Source organism: Entelurus aequoreus, linkage group LG10 (assembly GCF_033978785.1).
Source record: "Entelurus aequoreus isolate RoL-2023_Sb linkage group LG10, RoL_Eaeq_v1.1, whole genome shotgun sequence".
NCBI lineage: Eukaryota > Metazoa > Chordata > Actinopteri > Syngnathiformes > Syngnathidae > Entelurus > Entelurus aequoreus.
In genome coordinates, this window is record NC_084740.1 from 64815642 (window position 1) to 64828298 (window position 12657).

The 12657-nt window shown below is 38.5% G+C and overlaps 1 protein-coding gene across 1 annotated transcript in view; it reads left to right on the forward strand.

Annotated features, from left to right (window-relative positions):
• cmss1 (cms1 ribosomal small subunit homolog) overlaps positions 1–12657 on the forward strand; it is a 45997-nt gene that overhangs the window by 27173 nt on the left and 6167 nt on the right. The window contains exons 2-4 of the mRNA XM_062059671.1: positions 2759–2931; positions 3344–3388; positions 7587–7728. Of these exons, the coding sequence (XP_061915655.1) occupies positions 2759–2931; positions 3344–3388; positions 7587–7728 (360 nt within the window). The remainder of the gene's footprint in view (positions 1–2758; positions 2932–3343; positions 3389–7586; positions 7729–12657) is intronic.

The following is a 12657-nucleotide window of genomic DNA, read 5'->3' on the forward strand; positions in this document are numbered from 1 at the left end:
GAAGGTCCATTAACACCCGTCACCGCTATTGAAGAATGGATAAAAAAAAAAAAAAATGACAAGGCAAAGCCATTTTCAATCTTGTCCACTTCCTCCACTGCCATTGGCTCGTATTGATTTGCTGTTATCTGACCCAACGCCTCATTAGGGGTTTTGGAGAATGTGAGTGTATCGACTGTCTTGGATTTGTGCATCAGACAAGCTTTTTATTTTAAACTGAGCTTAGTGTTATAAAGTACAGTATGTAAAGAACTCAAAATGCATGGTCTCAGATGACCATGATGTATCTCAACAAGCATCCTTCCGTCGTCTGATACTGTTTGGAAAAAATTATTTGAATACTAGGGGTGCGCAAAAAATTGAGTCACACCCAAATTGCGATTCTTTTTCATCACGATTCTAAATCGACTCATAATAAAAATAAAAATAAAAAGTTACTTTTAGTTTGTTGGGGTTTTTTGAAGAATCAGTTTTTAAAAATACATTTCTAGGCCATTTCAATGCAAACATAATGAGTTTTTCTAACTTGTAACTTGTGGCTGCAGCCAGCAGAGGCTCTGTTGTGTAAGTGTCAACAAACTGATTGTCTAAAGGAAGACATTGGAAACTGAGCTATGTTTATTCTATGCTAACTTCTCAGGGCACGGTTAATCTGCGAAATGACATGGAAACTGGAGTTCAGAACATTAATCCTATTTAAGGCAATATTTGAAACATAACAGTTAATGAATTGATCATTCATTTTTTCCATGATTAAGTATTTTGTCAAATGCCCATTCTTTATTGAACAAAAACATTTTTTAATAAAAATAATATTGCTTTTCCAGCTTTGTCAATTGAAGGAAATGCACAGTAGGTTATAATGTCTATGATGTTATATAAAACATTACTATAAGCCATGTCGATGACAATAACTAAGTGTAAAGATACTTTAAACAGAATTGCTAATTGACAATAACAATAACACAGTTCTAGAACGAGAATAAACACTTACTTGCAAGGATGGCGCTTCCTATAAAGGATCAGTTAATTTCCAAGTAAAATCTTTGGTGCTCTTTAACGTGTGCGTCTTCATGTCGCCCTCACGCTATTTCCAGTCTGACTATGTAGCCGAGAGAAGTCGAGGTTGATGTTGTCCTGCGCCATTAATGGTGGAGGATGTGTGGCGGGGGTTTAAGGTGATGAATGGAGCGCCTGTCTGCCCTAATGGCACAAGATGCTGAGGAGTCTGGCCGTGACGCAATAGAAAAGGGGCGGAGATAGCCAGAAAGCTATATGAGTGAACTACGTATCCCTTGCTCATTCTTCATCATTTTTATGGTTATGATGATTTGGGTGTCTGGCACTAATGAGACCACGGAACAAAAATACTCGAAGGCGCTGGTGATAATGATGGACGAGATGCGACTAATCCATTGAGGAGCGATAGTGAAATGGGAGTCAAATGTTGGTCACTTGGTGTTTTATACACACTCTGGCATGTGCATTCCACAAGAACATACAGTAGGAAGAGTGTTCATATGGCGCTGTCACGCCAAATTTCTTCCCCCTACAAACACCTCCCCCATTTACTTCCGGGGTCATTTCCTCTTACGTCATTGACAGCGATCGAAATTAACCCTGAAGTAGTGTTGACCCGTGGAAAACGAATCAAAAATCGTTTAATTCTCCATCCTGTACGGTAGTCAAATGTGCAATGAGTATTTCTTCACATATGCATTCCCAAAGTAACACGATTTATGGGAAACATGAGTGCTGACGTAAAAACAACGAATGAAACTAAAAAAAATTAAGTTCACATAAATGTCATTTTAATTTAGATCACTTACACAGAGAACTAAGAAAAACTGAATTTAACGAATAAATGTAGTTTTAATAAAGTTTGATAATGTTGATTGATAATGAATTAACTTATTGTACACTGTTATTCATTTCCGCATATGTCCACGAGTCAAATGTGCAGTCAGGAATATCCTCAAGTTAATTTGTCCGATTAATACTTGTCCGATTAATACAGACGTTTTGTTAACGCTATATTATAAAAAATAAAAACAAGTATCCTTCCAGCGACGGGCAGTCAAAGCCGAAGTGCTATCGTAAGAGGAAATGACGTAAGAGGAAATGACCCCGGAAGTAAATGGGGGGGGGGGGGGGGGGGGGGGGGTTTTGTAGGGGGAAGAAATTTGGCGTGACAGCCCCATTCATTACGGTTTACCTGACACATGAAAGGTAAAATTGGGGGTGAACTATCCACTTGAACTGCCAGAAGGCTATACTGTTGTATATCTTTTGTGGCAATTCCAACTTTGACCACAGCATCAGTTGTTAGGCAGAGTGGTGCTTTCCATCATTTTCAGCAGACTGCATTTCAAACACAAGATCCACCCAGGAATTGGGACATATGAATCCCTTCCCTACTACACTAATGCTGTCAGAGCTGTCAGTTGTCACATAGGTGTTAATGGAAATATAATAATCAGTTCCAGGGTCAAACAATGCCCATTATAAAACGTTCTCAGGGCATTCAGTCGATCACACCTGGACTGTTCAGGTTGTCTCAGAAGAGTTTCCGCCTCCGCTTAAAGACAACCAGAACTGCTGATTCAACGCCCTTGAGAATGAGAATGAGAATATTTACAGGCATCATAAAACATTAACTGTACAGGCAATGTTTTAAGCCCTAAATGTGGCTTTACAATGATAATAATACTCAGTTTTTACTAAGTTGACTGTTTAGGACGCTCTTTTTCTTTTCTAGGTGGTTCTGAGGAGGAAGCCAAGGCAGAAAAAAAGGAAGCCAAGGCAGAACAAAAGAAAGCCAAGACCAACACGACTGTGAAAACCACCGTTGAAAATAAATCATTCAAGAGAAAGAAGCTAACAGAAAAAACTGCGATAGAAAAGAAGAAGACAAAGATAAACAACGAACAGGTACTACAACGCTACTGTTCTTTAACCCGGTGCTAATTAGAGACCTTGTGGGAATTTGTTTTTACTAACCACTGTAGGAGACAATTATTTGAAAAACAGCGGGAATTGGAGCATTTACGGTAACAATACAAAAAAGTACTACAGAAAGGTGATTTAAAATGTGTTTTATTACTGAAACACAAAATAAAATGCTTGTCAGCACGGTCTTACAGCCAAATGACGTTTTTATTAGATTTTCTGCTTCTACAACAGTAAGTTACTCCTCCAATTTCACTGATTCATTGGTTGGAACCAAGAACAATATGGTAGACTAGATGGCAGGTGCTCTCTGCAGTTAAGTGATGTGTACTGTTGTTTTTAAAGAAATATGGTGATTTCAAATCTGCTGTGTTTTATGTGTTGTCTCGTTCAGAGGGAGAAGACTGAGGATTCAACTGAATCCCCCAAAAAGAGGAAGGTAGGTGATAAGGAAAGAATGTTATGATGAAACAGAACACCACATGTCACGTCATTTTAATATGGACGGTGTGAGAGACAAAAAGGGCTCACAAAACATGAAAAGCAAAACAAATATATTTTGGGATACACCTTCATTTTCTGTCCTGCTTCTTTTTATGACTTTTTATGTCTCTGGTAGGCTAGGGCGATATATCGATGTCATTGATATATTCAAGTTTTTTGTTGCAGACGATTTAAAAAATAAAAAATGTTTCTTTTTCTCCTCTTGCTTCGGCATACTTTTCGCCTCCACGAGCTTTCCGAGCTCTTGCCCATACTTCCTTAGCAGAGATTCAAAACATGGCTAATGCTATGCTAACGAGAGTGAGACGTTTGTTCCAAAGAAAAGGAAAGTGTTGTCAGCACTTAAGTTTTTGCGGCAAAAAGCGTGGGAAAAATTACTACACATGTCAAAGTGCACGTAATACAACTACTTTATGAGGCGTACAAGACCGCAACAAACAAACAAATTATCGCGCAACGTGTTGTGGTGGAATCATGATGTGGTTTTATGTAAACATGTCAGCCTCAGAAGCACAGCGAGGTCAATGCATGAAATATCCTGCTACTAATTAAAGCAACAACCAGATCTAAACACGAACATTTACTTGATATCAAATAGAAAGAGGCAACAAAGACAACAAACACATACACTCTACTACTATCTACGAGGGAACAAATCAATGATTGAAGTGAAAACCTTTAGCTCACAATCCAAACAATACCCCCTTTGTGGACCAGAAAATATGACAGTCATGGAAGCACATTCAATTTATTTATTAACCAGGAGTAACACTACCCTGTGAAAACATTCAACAGAGCTGCCGGAACTGGCAACAAACTGCCACTGCGTCTGCTAAGATAATACATATAACTTAAACTAAGCTTAAAATGCTGCTCTAAATGTCTGCGTGCTGACGTCACACGTCAGTAGGCAACAGGCACCGCCTTTTAAAGACGCACATTCTACAGGAATATGTAACGTCTCTCAGCTGCATAAGCCAGATATTTGAATTTTTTTGGAGAGTAATGCATTAATTACTTTTTAATTAATTACTTTTATGAAAGGGTAATTATTTTAGTAATTCAGTTATTTTTTTGGTTAAGTAACAAAGCACTACAATTAATTACTTTTTAAAAGTAATTTCCTACCACCAAGATGTTTGAATGAAAGAAAAAGACTGCGTTTATCCACTTGACTTGACTGAAACTATTACCGTATTTTGCGGACCATAGGGCTCACCGGATTATAAGGCGCACTGCCGATGAGCGGGTCTATTCAGGTCTATTTTCATACAAAGGGTGCATTAAAGGGGTCATATTATGATTTTCTTTCTACATTTAAAACTCTATCTTGTGGTCTACATAACATGTAATGATGCTTCTTTGGTCAAAATGTTGCATAGATAAATTTTACAGCCCATCTTCAAGTTGCTTTCTGACCGTCGCTTCAGGATGCGCCGTTTTGTGGGCGTGCGTATTTACGTGGCTCTGCTTCGACAGCATCTTCTCCCCGTCATCTTTGTTGTACCGGTGTAGCATTCAAGGACAGGAGTCGAAGAAGTGTCAATAGATGGACCTAACTGTTTTAATGACATTCAGACTTTACTTAAATAAAAAACGAAGCAGCATATCCTCATCCGTGGCTCACTAGTGCAACAACGCCGGAACTGTGTACCGTGAAAAACCGTCCGACCATAACTAAAATTCCGTGGGTGAATTATGTAAACCCACTACACCGTTAGTTTTAGCGCTTCCATAGTGAGTCTACTGACAGATATAAGTTAGAACTTTACGCTACTTTATATTAGAAATGGCAACAGCTGAGGATGAATGCATCATAACAAGAAGATAGAGGAAAAAGAAGACTATGGGGTCGGCAGGGACTACAATGGCGGACACACGCAAATTTTCAAGACTTATTCGGATCCCAAATACACATCAGCAGGTACAAGAATGTAAGAAAAGTAGTTTTTTCATAATATTGCGAAATGTTTGCCGACAACACCAACAGTTTGGCCAACAAAATAAACAGGAGTTATACCTCTCACATCGAATACAAAATCTTCACAGCCTGCGTTCAGTTCGATGAGATGACAAAACATTTTAGCTAGTATTGATGTTATTTGAACACTGATAAAGTGTGCAATTAAATAAAGGACTAGTGAGCATCCCAGTAAACAAACAACGTTCCCGACACATCGCCTGCTGCATGTTTCCTCACGTCATTAACTCTCAATTAAACGCTCAAAATGGCCAGAAAAAGAGAACTTTCATCTGAAACTCGACAGTCTATTCTTGTTCTTAGAAATGAAGGCTATTCCACAAAATTGTTTGGGTGACCCCAAACTTTTGAACGGTAGTGTATGTATGTATGTATGTATGTACGTATATGTATATATGTATATATATATATATATATATATGTGTATGTATGTATATATATATATATATATATATATATATATATATATATATATATATATATATATATATATATATATATGTATATACTGTATATGTATATATATATACAGGTAAAAGCCAGTAAATTAGAATATTTTGAAAAACTTGATTTATTTCAGTAATTGCATTCAAAAGGTGTAACTTGTACATTATATTTATTCATTGCACACAGACTGATGCATTCAAATGTTTATTTCATTTAATTTTGATGATTTGAAGTGGCAACAAATGAAAATCCAAAATTCCGTGTGTCACAAAATTAGAATATTACTTAAGGCTAATACAAAAAAGGGATTTTTAGAAATGTTGGCCAACTGAAAAGTATGAAAAGGAAAAATATGAGCATGTACAATACTCAATACTTGGTTGGAGCTCCTTTTGCCTCAATTACTGCGTTAATGCGGCGTGGCATGGAGTCGATGAGTTTCTAACACTGCTCAGGTGTTATGAGAGCCCAGGTTGCTCTGATAGTGGCCTTCAACTCTTCTGCGTTTTTGGGTCTGGCATTCTGCATCTTCCTTTTCACAATACTCCACAGATTTTCTATGGGGCTAAGGTCAGGGGAGTTGGCGGGCCAATTTAGAACAGAAATACCATGGTCCGTAAACCAGGCACGGGTAGATTTTGCGCTGTGTGCAGGCGCCAAGTCCTGTTGGAACTTGAAATCTCCATCTCCATAGAGCAGGTCAGCAGCAGGAAGCATGAAGTGATCTAAAACTTGCTGGTAGACGGCTGCGTTGACCCTGGATCTCAGGAAACAGAGTGGACCGACACCAGCAGATGACATGGCACCCCAAACCATCACTGATGGTGGAAACGAAAGCAAATTTTGCATTTCCTTTGGAAATCGAGGTCCCAGAGTCTGGAGGAAGACAGGAGAGGCACAGGATCCACGTTGCCTGAAGTCTAGTGTAAAGTTTCCACCATCAGTGATGGTTTGGGGTGCCATGTCATCTGCTGGTGTCGGTCCACTCTGTTTCCTGAGATCCAGGGTCAACGCAGCAACTCTCTGTAATTTTATTCACACCAGTTTGGCTCTGAAAAAAACATTTTCTTCCGCGTGTAGTCACATGCATTATTGCTGTACAAAATAGTCCTAAAGATAACCACAGGTTACATGTGGCGTACGACATTTTCTGGATATGATCAGACGTCCATATTTAGTAAGAAAGGCACGCAATTCTCTGTACATGAGGCCCCTGGTCACAAGCCTTTAAGTACTCTTAAGCTACACGCAGATCAGTTCTTATTTTTTAGCCTAAATTTGACCTGTATTGGATTTTTTTTCATGTTATTTTAGCAATACAATTCCGATTTTTTCCAGGCCTCTTCTGTATGTGGTCATAAATATATATATCCGATGCGACAGCAGTTTTAATGCTCGGGTTGCGTTCCTCTCTCATCAGAAAGGACAGCAAGACTGGCAAGAGATATGTGCTTTAATGTCTCCAAAAGTTTCCAGCAAAACCATAAAAATTAGCTTGTGAAAACAATCCAGAGATGTTGGTAACCTGCTAAGTTTATCGACAAAGTTGTTGGCTCGACTAATCCTTGCTCTGAGGGCGTCACATGTAGCGCCAAATCTAATAGTGGCGGTCCACATTTATTTGGGGCGGGCTGCCACAATTACAAGAATGTCTGGAAAACACTGTCTCTAACCAATAACTTAAATGTTGTCCTGATGTCAACAGAGAAAGAAGAAGAAGACAATTACAGATGTCTTAGCCTCCTCTGAGCCTAAACCAGGTTGTCCTGCAGACCTGCAGAACCTGCTCACACACTACTTCACAGACAAGCGCACCGTGATTGAGATGGAGGAGCTCAAGCTGCACGGTGAGTTGTCCTCTCTAAATATGCATTTTGTGCACTAAAAATGCGGAAACCAACCTAAAGAGATGTTCAGATCCTGATCAGACCGGAGCTGTGTCTCAGTCTTTACGTAGCTAAAGAATGTACTCACAGGAAGGATTCCTTTAAAAGGGATGCAGGCTCAGGGAGCAATAATCACATTTTTGGCATGAATTCCAGGAGGGTGCATGTCTTGCCAGAACACCGACTCAAATTTGAGTGCAAGCTGCAAAGAATGCGTTGTCTGTCCACAGTGCGAAACGGCTTCTAAGATACTAATCCTCACCACCACGGCGGAAAATAAAGTTTCTTCCAGCTAGCGTTATCACTGGAGGACTTGAGGAAAAGGAATGTCTCAGCATGCTACACACCAAGCAGGATTACAAAAGAAGCTAACCGCTAAAGCTTCAATGTAAAATAGTGGTGATTGATCCAGATGTTGATACTATACATACCTAGTATAGCGTCAGTATATTAACGACACTGAAGTGATTAGATGCACATTTTTTGCTTGATCTTATTATTACAAAAGCTTTAGTTTGTTTTTGTTATTGTTTACAAAGTCAGAGAGTATGTTTCTGGATACAGCAAAGCTTTGATGGCAAAACCCAAATGATTAAAATGGGAGCCATTAGTAGTTTTTTATTTTGTTCAGTTATTGTGCGCTGCGCTCAGAAAATTGTATGTAGCATTCAATACCACAAATTTAACACATTTGATTGGCAACACTAAATTGGCCTTAGTGTGTGAATGTGAGTGTGAATGTTGTCTGTCTATCAGTGTTGGCCCTGTAATTAGGTGGAGACTTGTCCAGGGTGTACCCTGCCTTCTGCCCGAATGCAGCTGAGATAGGCTCCAGCGACCCCGAAAGGGACAAGCGGTAGAAGATGGATGGATGTTTTACGTTATAAAAACTTCTACATTTAAAAAGATAAGCTTAATAACAATGCTTTATGGTGTTATACTTTAGTTACATTGTCAGTTCTATAATCTACAGCAGTGATTTTCAAACTGTGGTACTCGGGCTCTATCTCGTGGTACGCCAAAGAATCACTTGATTAAAAGACAGTGTTTTCTTTCCAATACTCAAACACAGTGTTACTGTTCAAACTGAGTGTAATGTTAAAGTGGTCAAAAATATGAAATATACTTGTTAAATAAATATTTTGTCTTATTTTAATGAATACTTAAACCTACTATGCTACTGTATTGTAATGTTGGTCATTATGGTGGTACTTGGAGAGACAAGTTTTTTCCGAGGTGGTACTTGGTGAAAAAGGTTTAGGAAACAATGCCTGAATTGTTTGCAAACAGTGCCTCTAACACGGCAGTAAAACGGCTGATCAAATAAAGCAAAAGTCATCCTCATGGACCCACTAGCTGCGGAAGCAAACTCTCCAATCACCCAAACAGATTCAATAACTCCCCTGTGACATTTTGGTAAATTTACTGAGACATTTGTGAAACTGAAACAATACAAAAAAAAATGCCATTATCAGGTAATAATAATGAAGTCAATTATATCTCTATAGCGCTTTTTCTCTAGAGACTCAAAGCGCTTTACATAGTGAAACCCATACATTTTTAAGCTACATTTAAACCAATGTGAGTGGTAATAATTCTAACACAGACAATTGTAAATGTGTTGGCATATTAGCAAATGCTTACAACGCTAGCTTCATTATATTACACATACATTAAATATTCCTACAGACATCACACATGGGGCAGTTTAGTAAGCATGAATTGTTTTAGTTATACTGTAAAACTTGCAAACATTGCTTGGTGTGATGAATGAAGAATCCATACGTGTAGAAACGCTATTGACCACTAGGAGAGGGAGCGGCACTTCCGTTTGAAAGCACTGAACGGTAGCAAACACTAGACGTTCACCCCGCAGCACAAACTCATCTAAAAAATGGCGCCATAACACAAAAATTAACACACTTTTTCAATGTCTCTTTGGATGTTTTATGAAAATAATTTATTGAACACAAAACATTCTGGCCGTTTGCGAAGAAAAATCCATAAATTAGGGCCGTAACCAGGATTTTTACAAAGACAGAGGTCAAAATTCTGCAACTTTTGTCTTCACCCTGTTCTTTTTCCATTCCTCCACTGTTTGTCTCATCTCTCCACATTCTATCGCTCTCTCTCCTCCTGCCAGTTGTAGTACAAGAGCACCAGTAACAGGACATGGTTTTTTTTTAAAAATCATCAAAATCCATCCATCACTGTTTGAGTTATGTTGCTAGCAAACTGACAAACAAACCCTGGCTAAAACATAACTTATTTGGCGGAGGTAAGAAAGAGTTCTGCAAAGCAAAGCGCGCTACTTTTGTCTCAAGCGTTGCCAAGAGGGAAATCACACAAAAAAAACTGTACTGTCGTTAATATGTAAACTGTAGGGGAAATACGAGTAAACTGAAAAACTACCTGATAAATTCTTAATCCATCCATCCATCTATCTACCGCTTGTCTCTCTCGAAGTCGCAGGTGAGGGGGGCTATACAGCTGCACTCGGGCGGAAGGCAGGTTACACCCTAAGTCGCCACCTGCAACTGTCATCTAGAAAATATATTTGAAGATAGCAAATCTTATCAGTTTGTGAGGTATTTACATTATCGAAAGTTAAATTGTTAAACTTTTATGAGAAACAGCATTTTGTAAACTGATATAAACATGTTCCACTGCTTCTCAGAAAGTTAAAGACGAAAGACACTAAACTAAACATTATTGTTTTACACTGGATGTTTACATTGTCACTTTAAAGACACACAACTGTGATTTTTTTTTTTTTACATTTGCTTAAAACACTGAGTGTTCCTGCACAATTATTTGCACCTAAAAATACATGTTTGTAGTAATAAATATGATTAGAACACTTGAGCATTATATTGGTGTTCAATTACAGTAAGTGTGTTTATCCGAAACATTCCTGCACAATAACTGTTTTATTACTTTTTCTTTTTTTTTTTGACATATAACACAATATCGTGTCGTTGCTTTAATTCCGTGATGGTATCGTACCCTGAGATTTTGATACCATTACATCCGTACAACAGACACATTTAAATAAGAATTACATAATATAATCAACAAAATACAACCATTGCAAGCGTACAAGTACAATTTAGTGCTGTATAATTTAATGCTATTACTCTTGCTGTTAAATTTAGGCTATATAATTAAGTTCCATTATGATTGCCAAAGAAAACCTCTGTGGTCATTCTTCAAAGCAGATCATCTGTGTGCAGAGAACAGTTTTGTTTCTTTAATCAGTGTGTGTATATGGTACTACTGTTCACCTCACCATAACAAGTGGCAATCAGTGGTGGACTGGGACAAACATTTGGCCCTGGAGTTTTTGATCCAGAACACAATCCACATGCAGATAGTGTGCCAACTCACTCCACTGATGTACATATAACAACGCCCTTAAAACGACCACTATGCTAAACTATATCCCTTTTACATTGTGGAGCCGTGAATAAACTAATGATAACTACACAGTGGGTTGCTTACTTTCTCTTAAAAAGACACTAGGGGAATTTATTTAAAATTGATGACTATTTATTTCTCACACACCCATACAAATCTCATTGCAACAAGCGTGTAAATCTGCAAAGTGGCGTTATTTGAAGAAAGTATAAAATGGGGCTCAAACGGTCAATAAAAACGAATTATATAGTATTGTTATTGTTTCCAATAGGTCCTTAACCACGGGTCCAAGGACTGGTACCGGTCCGTGACGCATTTGCTACCGGGCCGCAGAGAAACATTAAATCATTTATAAATGACTGCCTGTCCCACTAGACACACTAATAATCTTGTTTATAGATGTATAATAAAACTCCTCATAGGATGTTGCCATTTGTTATATTTGTTATAACTTTGTGACATGATACAATACACATTAATGAATATCCATCCATCCATTTTCTACCGCTTGTCCCGTTCGGGGTCGTGGGGGCTGCTGGAGCCTATCTCAGCTGAATTTGGGCGGTAGGCGGGGTACACCCTAGACATTTGACAGATTGTTGCCAAAGCCTGATTTCCACCTGTAGTGTAACCTGCTGGAGATCTCATCGCAAAGAAACAATCCCAGGGCTCCCACTAATTCAGCGTTATAGTGAGTTGTATTTTTCATGCACTAACTTTTGCTGTATTTATCTGGCACAAGTGGAAAGCCTATCCCTGAAAATAATGCCTACATTAAACATGTCCGTGGTGCAAAAAAGGTTGGGGACCCCTGCATTAAATAACTACATTTAGCTATAACTCAACACACCACCATGTTTCCTATTTATTTCACTCAAAGTTGATTAAAAGTGACCATTTTCAACCATTTATGAACGTTTTATCCACATCATGCCGGAAGAAGGCAGACCTGCTTGCCATAATATCATAATATCACCGTTATGATTATACAGTTGCGTTTTCAACAACATTTATTTTTTCCTCCTCCTGTATCGCCTCATGAGCTGTCGTCAGAGCAATGCAGAGAGCAGCTGCAGCTGCTAAGGACACACTGAAGTAGCTGCTTTCAAACATCTTCATTTTTCTGCTCTTAGCAGTCTGTGTTACTAAAGCTTTTATTTTATTATCTCTTCATTTTCCTGCAGCACCTTTTTAGTTTTTACTTGGATACTCTTATTTTGTTTTTTCCTGTGTTTCTTTCTGCCCCGCGCTCATGGACTGATCACCATTAAAGGCCTACTGAAACCCACTACTACCGACCACGCAGTCTGATAGTTTATATATCAATGATGAAATCTTAACATTGCAACACATGCCAATACGGCCGGGTTAACTTATAAAGTGCAATTTTAAATTTCCCGCTAAACTTCCGGTTGAAAAACTCCTTTGGATATGACGTATGCGCGTGACGTCACGACGGCAACGGAAGTATTC